This window comes from Sceloporus occidentalis, unplaced genomic scaffold (genome assembly GCF_023333645.1).
Source record: "Sceloporus occidentalis isolate IW3139 unplaced genomic scaffold, rSceOcc1.0.p SCAF_451, whole genome shotgun sequence".
NCBI classification, from domain to species: Eukaryota; Metazoa; Chordata; class Lepidosauria; order Squamata; family Phrynosomatidae; genus Sceloporus; species Sceloporus occidentalis.
The window spans coordinates 59,434-72,528 of NW_028317431.1; the positions used below are offsets into that span (position 1 = coordinate 59,434).

Below are 13,095 nucleotides of genomic sequence, written 5' to 3' on the forward strand. Positions count from 1 at the left end.
CGCAACATACTCACCTGCAAAGTGCTAGACACTTTGGACTAGAATGATTATTAGATTCAACGATACTCAGGACCTCATGCAGGACCTGCCACCAAACACGCACGACACTGTCTGTAGAACATGCAACATGCTAACCTGCAGAGTGCTAGACACCCAACATGCTAAAAACCCAACAACATGGTCTGCACAACATGCTAACCTGCAGAGTGCTAAACACCCAATATGATAAAAAAAAAACAACGGCACTGTCTGCACAAGCAACACGCTAACCTGCAGAGTGCTAGACACCCAACATGCTAAAAACCCAACAACACGGTCTGCACAACACACTAACCTGCAGAGTGCTACACACCCAACACGCTAAAAACCCAACGACACTGTCTGGACAACACGCTAACCTGCCAATTAGCTCCATGCAGAGCACTCAACACCCAACACAGTCACTGTGTACAGTCCTTATCTAACCACTGCTATAAACACCTCTACTCCCTGTGCTATACCGTGTACAGTCCTTATCTACCACCGCTATAAACACCTCTAGTCTCATGTACAGTCCCTATCTACCCCCCGCTATAAACACCTCTACTCCCTGTGCTATACAGTCCTTATCTACCCCACTATAAACACCTCCAGTCCCTGTGCTACACCGTGTATAGTCCTTATCTACCCCCGCTATAAACACCTCTAGTCTCTGTGAGCACCATGTACAGTCCTTATCTACCCCACTATAAACACCTCCAGTCCCTGTGCTACACCGTGTACAGTCCTTATGTAACCCGCTATAAACACCTCTAGTCTCTGTGAGCACCATGTACAGTCCTTATCTACCCCACTATAAACAACTCCAGTCCCTGTGCTACACCGTGTACAGTCCTTATCTACCCCCTGCTATAAACACCTCTACTCCCTGTGCTATACCATGTAGAGTCCTTATCTACCCCCCCCCGCTATAAACACCTCTACTCCCTGTGCTATACCATGTACAGTCCTTATCTACCCCCGCTATAAACACCTCTAGTCCCTGTGGTACACCGTGTACAGTCCTTATCTACCCCTGCTATAAACACCTCTAGTCCCTGTGGTACACCGTGTACAGTCTGTGACAGGGCCAGGCTAGCTGGCTCATGTGTCATATGAAGTTTAGCCGGGTCACGGAGCGCTTTTGTGTCCGGTTCTGTATACCGTGACCCGGTAATATATTGTGTTTATTGTGTAACCGGCCCAGAGACTGATGTGGATTCAGCCCCAGCCTTCAAAGAGACGATCCTATAATCCGGCTGGGGCTCTTAATCAGCCAGCACAGCCCTGTCTACCCAGACGGCACCCGCACTACAGGGGGGATAACACAGGTGGGGAAACCCATTGTATTCTGTAATCCCCTCACCTGATACATCCCCTGTATACTGATGGGATTTGTGATGGGATGTGGCTGATGGGATTGGGGGTTGGGTTCGGTACACATTGCATTGAGATTGTATATAAATTCTGTGTGTTTGTAATAAAGAGAGTTCTTCTTGGTTTACTACGAATGGTGGTCTGGATGATCCGTGGATAGCTGAGTGCGATCCGTATGAGGGACTGACTGGTGATTCCTCAGCCCTCAAACAGGGGACCCGGCCTTGGGTACGGTGACCCTGTAACATTGGTTGGCAGCGGTGGGAAGAATCCCACGACTTGGGTGAAATCCAAACCACCAACTGGGATTGCAGACGAGAGACACCAAGAGAGCTCCTGGAGGTTTGTAGCAAAGGAAAGGCTACTCTGATTGCGGACTGCAGAGAGATGGACCGGCACCAGGATGCCCCAGAGGAGAGCCTCGGACTGAGTGCTCTACAAAAGAACATTCTATGGCACCTATCCCTGTACCCAGGAGGGGCTACATCGGAGCAAGTGACGGCGGTGATTAAAATGTGTCACCAGGAACTAAGCCAGAGTGGGTCTGTATCTCCCAGACTAGGGGAACAGAACACCAAAATATCATACCAGGATATCCAACCCTTCCGAGAACCAGAGGGTGAGACAGACCGGGTTACAGCCGAGGTGTGTGAGCTGGAACACCAGCAATGGCAGTTAGAGTCTGCGCCTGCAGACTGGAGGGATGATTTCTCCCATCCCCACTTCGAATCATACTGGGCACAGTACTGGACAATGTGGGATATACGAGTTCCACTCCTGGGGGAGAACCCGTTGCCGGAGTGGGAAGAAGAATTGAGGGGTCTCATATATGCAGAGCTCGACCTCCAGAGCCGCTACCAGGGATTCTCCCAGCAGTTAGCAGGTGAAGACCACAGCGACCCTCTGATGCTGTATAGCCCCGTCGACCCAGGACTGATATATGATGCCTTCCAATTTGACTCGTCCTTCGGAAGCCCCTGCCAGTACCGCAGGGATACAATCTGGGACAACCGTGCAGAAGTCCTGGTTTATGCTATTCCCCCCGAGCTGGAGGCTGTTATGGATTGCCTGGTCCAAGAGGAATGGCAGCTCGAGAGGGACTATAAAGAATTGCTGCAGAGAGTGGAGCTCCAGGAGTTACAAGGAGACTGGGAGCATGGTACTACAACTTGCAGGAGTGGGACCGAGGTCCTCTTCACCTACTCCGCGGCCCCTGCCCTGGCGAGAAGAACCGAGGTCCTCGCCAGCAAGAAGAAGCGGAGGAGGAAGCCAAAAGCTCCGACCCAAGTCCCCACCAACAACCCTGGCTGCTCTACCCCGGTAGAAGAGATGACTGTCCCCACCGCCCGAGTAAGTGGCACAATTCCCCTCACCAAACCCCTAGCTATGCCCGTAGAAGCCAGTGCCCCAGACTGTCCCCCTGATTTCCCGAGTGTCCTGGAAGAAACCCGGGTCACTGCCCCAGAGGTTCCCTATGAAGTCCCCGGTGACCCGGTAGAGGCACCATTCCCTAACCTAGCGAGGACGCCAGAGGGGCTGCCGAGTTCCCTGGGTCCTCTCAGTAGCCTGGCGCAGGCCCTGGTTCCTATCCCTGTGTTCTCCGAAGTGATCCCTGGTTCCCCAAGTGTCCTCCTAGAAGCCCAGGTCACTGTCCCAGAGTGTTCCTCTGACTCTCTCCGTGCCCAGGCAGAGGCACCTGTCCCAGAGAGGAAGATCGAGGGTCTGCTTAACCCTCCCGGTGGTCCAGTATTGGCACCTGTCCCTGCCCCGGAGTATTCCCCTGGGTCCCCTGAGTACCCCGCAGTGCTGCTTAGCTCGCCTAATAACCCCGTAAGGGCACCCGTTCCTGTCCCAGAGTGTCCCCTAGGTCACTCCAGTGTCCCGGTAGAGGCCCCTCTTACTACCTCTACGTGTTTCCCTGGTTCCCCGAGTAACCCCGGCCCGATCAGCAGGGTTTTCCATCCATGCAACCACCCTGGCCTGGCAGCTGCCCCAGACTCAGTTCCCAAGACTAGGGAGCAGGAGTCTCCACGTGCCCCTGTTACCCCGGTGAGGGGGATAGCCATGTGCCCCCGGCTGAGCTGGGACCGTCCTCCAATTCACAGAGGACTACTGACTATCCTTTTGGGCAACCAGGGCCCTGGCCCACCTTCAATGGATGATTCTGACAAAGGGGGCCATGAACTAAGTCCTGCACCTTTGAACTTTGTCCACTCGGACAGCCTGCAGCAGACCCGTGTGGATCTGCCTGGTCTGCCGGACCGTTGGTCAAGGGGGAGATCTGTGACAGGGCCAGGCTAGCTGGCTCATATGTCATATGAAGTTTAGCCGGGTCACGGAGCACTTTTGTGTCCGGTTCTGTATACCGTGACCCGGTAATATATTATATTGTGTTTATTGTGTAACCGGCCCAGAGACTGATGTGGATTCAGCCCCAGCCTTCAAAGAGACGATCCTATAATCTGGCTGGGGCTCTTAATCAGCCAGCACAGCCCTGTCTGCCCAGACGGCCCCCGCACTACAGGGGGGATAACACAGGTGGGGGAACCCATTGTATTCTGTAATCCCCTCACCTGATACATCCCCTGTATACTGATGGGATTTGTGATGGGATGTGGCTGATGGGATTGGGGGTTGGGTTCGGTACACATTGCATTGAGATTGTATATAAATTCTGTGTGTTTGTAATAAAGAGAGTTCTTCTTGGTTTGCTACGAATGGTGGTCTGGATGATCCGTGGATAGCTGAGTGCGATCCGTATGAGGGACTGACTGGTGATTCCTCAGCCCTCAAACAGGGGACCCAGCCTTGGGTACGGTGACCCTGTAACACAGTCCTTATCTACCCCCGCTATAAAGACCTCTAGTCCCTGTGCTACACCGTGTACAGTCCTTATCTACCCCCGCTATAAACACCTCTACTCCCTGTGCTATACCATGTACAGTCCTTATCTACCCCACTATAAACAACTCCAGTCCCTGTGCTACACCGTGTACAGTCCTTATCTACCCCACTATAAACAACTCCAGTCCCTGTGCTACACCGTGTACAGTCCTTATCTACCCCACTATAAACAACTCCAGTCCCTGTGCTACACCGTGTACAGTCCTTATCTACCCCCGCTATAAACACCTCTAGTCCCTGTGCTACACCGTGTACAGTCCTTATCTACCCCCGCTATAAACACCTCTAGTCCCTGTGCTACACCGTGTACAGTCCTTATCTACCCCACTATAAACAACTCCAGTCCCTGTGCTACACCGTGTACAGTCCTTATCTACCCCACTATAAACAACTCCAGTCCCTGTGCTACACCGTGTACAGTCCTTATCTACCCCACTATAAACAACTCCAGTCCCTGTGCTACACCGTGTACAGTCCTTATCTACCCCCGCTATAAACACCTCTAGTCCCTGTGCTACACCGTGTACAGTCCTTATCTACCCCCGCTATAAACACCTCTACTCCCTGTGCTATACCGTGTACAGTCCTTATCTACCCCCGCTATAAACACCTCTAGTCCCTGTGCTACACCGTGTACAGTCCTTTGCCTTATCTACTACTACAATGATCTCTAGTCCCTGGGTTACCCTGACCTCGACTCATAGTTGCCCTATGTTACAGGGTCACCGTACCCAAGGCTGGGTACCCCTGTTTGAGGGCTGAGGAATCACCAGTCAGTCCCTCATACGGATAGCACTCAGCTATCCACGGATCATCCAGACCACCATTCGTAGCAAACCAAGAAGAACTCTCTTTATTACAAACACACAGAATTTATATACAATCTCAATGCAATGTGTACCGAACCCAACCCCCAATCCCATCAGCCACATCCCATCACAAATCCCATCAGTATACAGGGGATGTATCAGGTGAGGGGATTACAGAATACAATGGGTTCCCCCACCTGTGTTATCCCCCCTGTAGTGCGGGTGCCGTCTGGGCAGACAGGGCTGTGCTGGCTGATTAAGAGCCCCAGCCAGATTATAGGATCGTCTCTTTGAAGGCTGGGGCTGAATCCACATCAGTCTCTGGGCCGGTTACACAATAAACACAATATAATATATTACTGGGTCACAGTATACAGAACCGGACACAAAAGTGCTCCGTGACCCGGCTAAACTTCATATGACACATGAGCCAGCTAGCCTGGCCCTGTCACAGATCTCCCCCTTGACCAACGGTCCGGCAGACCAGGCAGATCCACACGGGTCTGCTGCAGGCTGTCCGAGTGGACAAAGTTCAAAGGTGCAGGCCTTAGTTCATGGCCCCCTTTGTCAGAATCATCCATTGAAGGTGGGCCAGGGCCCTGGTTGCCCAAAAGGATAGTCAGTAGTCCTCTGTGAATTGGAGGACGGTCCCAGCTCACCCGGGGGCACATGGCTATCCCCCTCACCGGGGTAACAGGGGCACGTGGAGACTCTTGCTCCCTAGTCTTGGGAACTGAGTCTGGGGCAGCTGCCAGGCCAGGGTGGTTGCATGGAAGGAAAACCCTGCTGATCGGGCCGGGGGCACTCGGGGAACCAGGGAAACACGTAGAGGTAGTAAGAGGGGCCTCTACCGGGACACTGGAGTGACCTAGGGGACACTCTGGGACAGGAACAGGTGCCCTTACAGGGTTATTGGGCGAGCTAAGCAGCTCTGCGGGGTACTCAGGGGACCCAGGGGAATACTCCGGGGCAGGGACAGGTGCCAATACTGGACCACCGGGAGGGTTAAGCAGACCCTCGATCTTCCTCTCTGGGACAGATGCCTCTGCCTGGGCACGGGGAGAGTCAGAGGAACACTCTGGGACAGTGACCTGGGCTTCTAGGAGGACACTTGGGGAACCAGGGATCACTTCGGAGAACACAGGGATAGGAACCAGGGCCTGCGCCAGGCTACTGAGAGGACCCAGGGAACTCGGCAGCCCCTCTGGCGTCCTCGCTAGTTTAGGGAATGGTGCCTCTACCGGGTCACCGGGGACTTCACAGGGAACCTCTGGGGCAGTGACCCGGGCTTCTCCCAGGACACTCGGGAAATCAGGGGGACAATCTGGGGCCCTGGCTTCTACGAGCATAGCTAGGGGTTTGGTGAGGGGGATTGTGCCACTTACTCGGGAGGTGGGGACAGTCATCTCTTCTGCCGTGGTATAGCAGCCAGGGTTGTTGGTGAGGACTTGGGTCGGAGCTTTTGGCTTCCTCCTCCGCTTCTTTTTGCTGGCGAGGACCTCGGTTCTTCTCGCCAGGGCAGGGGCCGAGGAGTAGGTGAAGAGGACCTCGGTCCCACTCCCGCAAGTTGTAGTACCATGCTCCCAGTCTCCTTGTAACTCCTGGAGCTCCACTCTCCGCAGTGCTCCGTGACCCGGCTAAACTTCATATGACACATGAGCCAGCTAGCCTGGCCCTGTCACAGATCTCCCCCTTGACCAACGGTCCGGCAGACCAGGCAGATCCACACGGGTCTGCTGCAGGCTGTCCGAGTGGACAAAGTTCAAAGGTGCAGGCCTTAGTTCATGGCCCCCTTTGTCAGAATCATCCATTGAAGGTGGGCCAGGGCCCTGGTTGCCCAAAAGGATAGTCAGTAGTCCTCTGTGAATTGGAGGACGGTCCCAGCTCACCCGGGGGCACATGGCTATCCCCCTCACCGGGGTAACAGGGGCACGTGGAGACTCTTGCTCCCTAGTCTTGGGAACTGAGTCTGGGGCAGCTGCCAGGCCAGGGTGGTTGCATGGAAGGAAAACCCTGCTGATCGGGCCGGGGGCACTCGGGGAACCAGGGAAACACGTAGAGGTAGTAAGAGGGGCCTCTACCGGGACACTGGAGTGACCTAGGGGACACTCTGGGACAGGAACAGGTGCCCTTACAGGGTTATTGGGCGAGCTAAGCAGCTCTGCGGGGTACTCAGGGGACCCAGGGGAATACTCCGGGGCAGGGACAGGTGCCAATACTGGACCACCGGGAGGGTTAAGCAGACCCTCGATCTTCCTCTCTGGGACAGATGCCTCTGCCTGGGCACGGGGAGAGTCAGAGGAACACTCTGGGACAGTGACCTGGGCTTCTAGGAGGACACTTGGGGAACCAGGGATCACTTCGGAGAACACAGGGATAGGAACCAGGGCCTGCGCCAGGCTACTGAGAGGACCCAGGGAACTCGGCAGCCCCTCTGGCGTCCTCGCTAGTTTAGGGAATGGTGCCTCTACCGGGTCACCGGGGACTTCACAGGGAACCTCTGGGGCAGTGACCCGGGCTTCTCCCAGGACACTCGGGAAATCAGGGGGACAATCTGGGGCCCTGGCTTCTACGAGCATAGCTAGGGGTTTGGTGAGGGGGATTGTGCCACTTACTCGGGAGGTGGGGACAGTCATCTCTTCTGCCGTGGTATAGCAGCCAGGGTTGTTGGTGAGGACTTGGGTCGGAGCTTTTGGCTTCCTCCTCCGCTTCTTTTTGCTGGCGAGGACCTCGGTTCTTCTCGCCAGGGCAGGGGCCGAGGAGTAGGTGAAGAGGACCTCGGTCCCACTCCCGCAAGTTGTAGTACCATGCTCCCAGTCTCCTTGTAACTCCTGGAGCTCCACTCTCCGCAGCAATTCTTTATAGTCCCTCTCGAGCTGCCATTCCTCTTGGACCAGGCAATCCATAACAGCCTCCAGCTCGGGGGGAATAGCATAAACCAGGACTTCTGCACGGTTGTCCCAGATTGTATCCCTGCGGTACTGGCAGGGGCTTCCGAAGGACGAGTCAAATTGGAAGGCATCATATATCAGTCCTGGGTCGACGGGGCTATACAGCATCAGAGGGTCGCTGTGGTCTTCACCTGCTAACTGCTGGGAGAATCCCTGGTAGCGGCTCTGGAGGTCGAGCTCTGCATATATGAGACCCCTCAATTCGTCTTCCCACTCCGGCAACGGGTTGTCCCCCAGGAGTGGAACTCGTAGATCCCACATTGTCCAGTACTGTGCCCAGTACGTTTCAAAGTGGGGATGGGAGAAATCATCCCTCCAGTCTGCAGGCGCAGACTCTAACTGCCTCTGCTGGTGTTCCAGCTCACACACCTCGGCTGTAACCCAGTCTGTCTCACCCTCTGGTTCTCGGAAGGGTTGGATATCCTGGTATGATATTTTGGTGGTCTGTTCCCCTAGTCTGGGAGATACAGACCCACTCTGGCTCAGTTCCTGGTGACACATTTTAATCACCGCCGTCACTTGCTCCGATGTAGCCCCTCCTGGGTACAGGGATAGGTGCCATAGAATGTTCTTTTGTAGAGCACTCAGTCCGAGGCTCTCCTCTGGGGCATCCTGGTGCCGGTCCATCTCTCTGCAGTCCGCAATCAGAGTAGCCTTTCCTTTGCTACAAACCTCCAGGAGCTCTCTTGGTGTCTCTCGTCTGCAATCCCAGTTGGTGGTTTGGATTTCACCCAAGTCGTGGGATTCTTCCCACCGCTGCCACCAATGTTACAGGGTCACCGTACCCAAGGCTGGGTACCCCTGTTTGAGGGCTGAGGAATCACCAGTCAGTCCCTCATACGGATAGCACTCAGCTATCCACGGATCATCCAGACCACCATTCGTAGCAAACCAAGAAGAACTCTCTTTATTACAAACACACAGAACTTATATACAATCTCAATGCAATGTGTACCGAACCCAACCCCCAATCCCATCAGCCACATCCCATCACAAATCCCATCAGTATACAGGGGATGTATCAGGTGAGGGGATTACAGAATACAATGGGTTCCCCCACCTGTGTTATCCCCCCTGTAGTGCGGGTGCCGTCTGGGCAGACAGGGCTGTGCTGGCTGATTAAGAGCCCCAGCCAGATTATAGGATCGTCTCTTTGAAGGCTGGGGCTGAATCCACATCAGTCTCTGGGCCGGTTACACAATAAACACAATATAATATATTACCGGGTCACAGTATACAGAACCGGACACAAAAGTGCTCCGTGACCCGGCTAAACTTCATATGACACATGAGCCAGCTAGCCTGGCCCTGTCACACCCTATTTCTGGAAGATGGTGAAATCCAGACCCAGACCCACCGGTCAGACACTTCTATAATACAGACGGTGAGCCCCATGATACTCTGGGCCTCCAGAGAGAGAATCCATCTTTAATTTCGGGCTTGTCAGTGGTTGCTTGATGCAAGGCACGGAATGGAAGCGGTCTAGAAATAGCCTGTTTCGGGTGTTTTCACAGAAGGATATCAGGAAGCGGTGTGAAACAACGTGTTGATTTGCTGCCGAGGACATATTCATTTAATGGCTTCCTGAAGGTAATTTATTTTACAGGCTGAAGAATGCATATTGAACACAAGGTACTTTACTTCACATTCTTTATGGGTGAGACTCCCTGGGACACTAAAGGGTCCATTTAATCACCTAGACACTGACTAATGACAGAGGAACGGACTTCATTAGAATTGCCGGAAAGCATCAGCTCAGTGTGGTGTTTGAGCAGCGAAAGTCACCCAAAATATCACAACAACAACGGCGACATCCAGGTCTGCAGAAAGGGAGTTTATTGGGGCAAAATGAGATAAAACCAGGTTTTTAGTCAGGTTTTAGCACTGGGGGTTATATTACAGTATACAGCGCCGGGGGTTATATTACTGTGAGATAAACAGATATACAGCGCTGGGGGTTATAGTACTGTATACAGCGCTGGGGGGTATATTACTGTATGCAGTGCTGGGGGTTATATTACTGTATACAGCGCTGGGGGGTTATTACTGTATACAGCGCTGGGGTTATATTACTATATACAGCGCTGGGGTTTATTACTGTATACAGGGCTGGGGGGTTATGTTACTGTATACAGCACTGGGGGTTATATTACTGTATACAGCACTGGGTGTTATATTACTGTATACAGCGCTGGGGGGTTATATTACTGTACACAGCGCAGGGGGTTACATTACTGTACACAGTGCTGGGGGGTTATATTACAGTATACAGCGCTGGGGGTTATATTACTGTATACAGCACTGGGGGTTATATTACTGTACACAGTGCTGGGGGGTTATATTACTGTATACAGCGCTGGGGTTATATTACTGTATACAGCGCTGGGGTTATATTACTGTATACAGCGCTGGGGTTATATTACTGTATACAGCGCTGGGGGTTATATTACTGTATACAGCGCTGGGGGGTTATTACTGTATACAGCGCTGGGTGTTATATTACTGTATACAGTGCTGGGGGGTTATTACTGTATACAGTGCTGGGGGTTATTATTGTATATTATTCCTCTAGATATGTTTTTACACGTCACCTTTGTCTCCTTCTTACCTGGGAACACAACTTGGGGAACATCTGTCCACCTCCCAGGTTGCAAAGAGGTTCATAGGAACAGGAAGTGAGCTGGGTCCTCCAGTGTCTGCCACGGTGCCAGCCACGCCAGCATCATTCCCTCCTCTGAGTGCCGACAAGGTGCTCCCTCCATTGCCGGACAGATTCAGCGAATTTACGGGGTGAGTCATGCCGACAAGAACTCCTCCGCCTCTGTCCACCATCATTGCCACCGGGGCCAACGGCAATCACATGAACTCTGAGAGAGAGAGAGAGAGAGAGAGAGAGAGAGATGACTAAGCTGGCATAGAAATCACTAAGACTGTAAGCTCTACGGCCTTCTTCTCTAATGTACGTATTATATGGCTGCACTTATTGTACTGTGAATTGTAAAGCACGGGGAATGGTATCATGCCAGTAACAGGTTGTCAGACACGGTAGCGCCTGGACATGGCCAGTCAATACGTAACCTGTTGGGGTATTCGTGGATCTGGAAGCCTCGGGTACAGATCAACTAAATAACACACAAACCCAGCACTGCAGGTACAGATCAACTAAATAACACACAAACCCAGCACTGCAGGTACAGATCAACTAAACAACACAAAAACCCAGCACTGCAGGTACAGATCAACTAAATAACACACAAACCCAGCACTGCAGGTACAGATCAGCTAAATAACACACAAACCCAGCACTGCAGGTACAGATCAACTAAACAACACACAAACCCAGCATTGCAGGTACAGATCAACTAAATAACACACAAACCCAGCACTGCAGGTACAGATCAACTAAACAACACACAAACCCAGCACTGCAGGTACAGATCAGCTAAATAACACACAACCCCTGCACTGCAGGTACAGATCAACTAAACAACACACAAACCCAGCACTGCAGGTACAGATCAACTAAACAACACACAACCCCTGCACTGCAGGTACAGATCAACTAAACAATACACAAACCCAGCGCTGCAGGTACAGATAAACTAAACAACACACAAACCCTGCGCTGCAGGTACAGATAAACTAAACAACACACAAACCCTGCGCTGCAGGTACAGATCAACTAAATAACACACAAACCCTGCACTGCAGGTACAGATCAGCTAAACAACACACAAACCCAGCACTGCAGGTACAGATCAACTAAATAACACACAAACCCTGCACTGCAGGTACAGATCAACTAAACAACACACAAACCCAGCACTGCAGGTACAGATCAACTAAATAACACACAAACCCAGCACTGCAGGTACAGATCAACTAAATAACACACAAACCCAGCACTGCAGGTACAGATCAGCTAAATAACACACAAACCCAGCACTGCAGGTACAGATCAACTAAACAACACACAAACAATGCACTGCAGGTACAGATCAGCTAAATAACACACAAACCCAGCACTGCAGGTACAGATCAACTAAATAACACACAAACCCTGCACTGCAGGTACAGATCAACTAAACAACACACAAACCCAGCACTGCAGGTACAGATCAGCTAAATAACACACAAACCCAGCACTGCAGGTACAGATCAACTAAATAACACACAAACCCAGCACTGCAGGTACAGATCAACTAAATAACACACAAACCCAGCACTGGAGGTACAGATCAACTAAATAACACACAAACCCAGCACTGCAGGTACAGATCAACTAAATAACACACAAACCCAGGACTGCAGGTACAGATCAACTAAATAACACACAAACCCAGCACTGCAGGTACAGATAAACTAAATAACACACAAACCCAGCACTGCAGGTACAGATCAACTAAACAACACACAAACCCAGCACTGCAGGTACAGATCAACTTAACAACACACAAACCCAGCACTGCAGGTACAGATCAACTAAATAACACACAAACCCAGCACTGCAGGTACAGATCAGCTAAATAACACACAAACTCAGCATTGAAGGTACAGATCAGCTAAATAACACACAAACCCAGCACTGCAGGTACAGATCAACTAAATAACAGATCGCAAACTCAAAAGGCCAGACCTGACACCCAGATTGCAGATGACTTGCCATTTTTTCCCCAAAACAGCATGTCTGTGCCACTTTGTCCCCAAACAGCTTCTTACTGCCCCAAGCAGCCTGCCTGTGCCCTCTTTGTCCCTAAACGGCCTGCTTGTGCCATCTTTGCCTCGAAACAGCCTGCCTGTGCCATCTTTGCCCACAAACATCCTGCCTCTGCCCTCCTTGCCCCCAACACTTATACAGTAATGCTAACACACAAACACTTAAACATTCACGCTATCACATACCTATACATTCATACATACTCATTCATACTCCCACACCCCCTTCATCACCTGCTGCTTAGTCTGTAGCTCTCGCACTGTGCGAACAACTTCTCTTTTAGCACCCAGGGAAATCAGTAATGCAACGTGATGTGACC

The 13,095-nt window shown here is 51.9% G+C and overlaps 1 protein-coding gene across 1 annotated transcript in view; it reads right to left on the reverse strand.

Moving 5' to 3' along the window:
- The window catches only part of LOC149271894 (phosphofurin acidic cluster sorting protein 2-like), a 62,786-nt gene extending 51,928 nt beyond the window's left edge, over nucleotides 1-10,858 (reverse strand). The window contains exon 1 of the mRNA XM_089507017.1: nucleotides 10,668-10,858. Coding sequence (XP_089363143.1) covers nucleotides 10,668-10,858 — 191 coding nt within the window. The remainder of the gene's footprint in view (nucleotides 1-10,667) is intronic.
- Nucleotides 10,859-13,095: the final 2,237 nt, after the last annotated feature.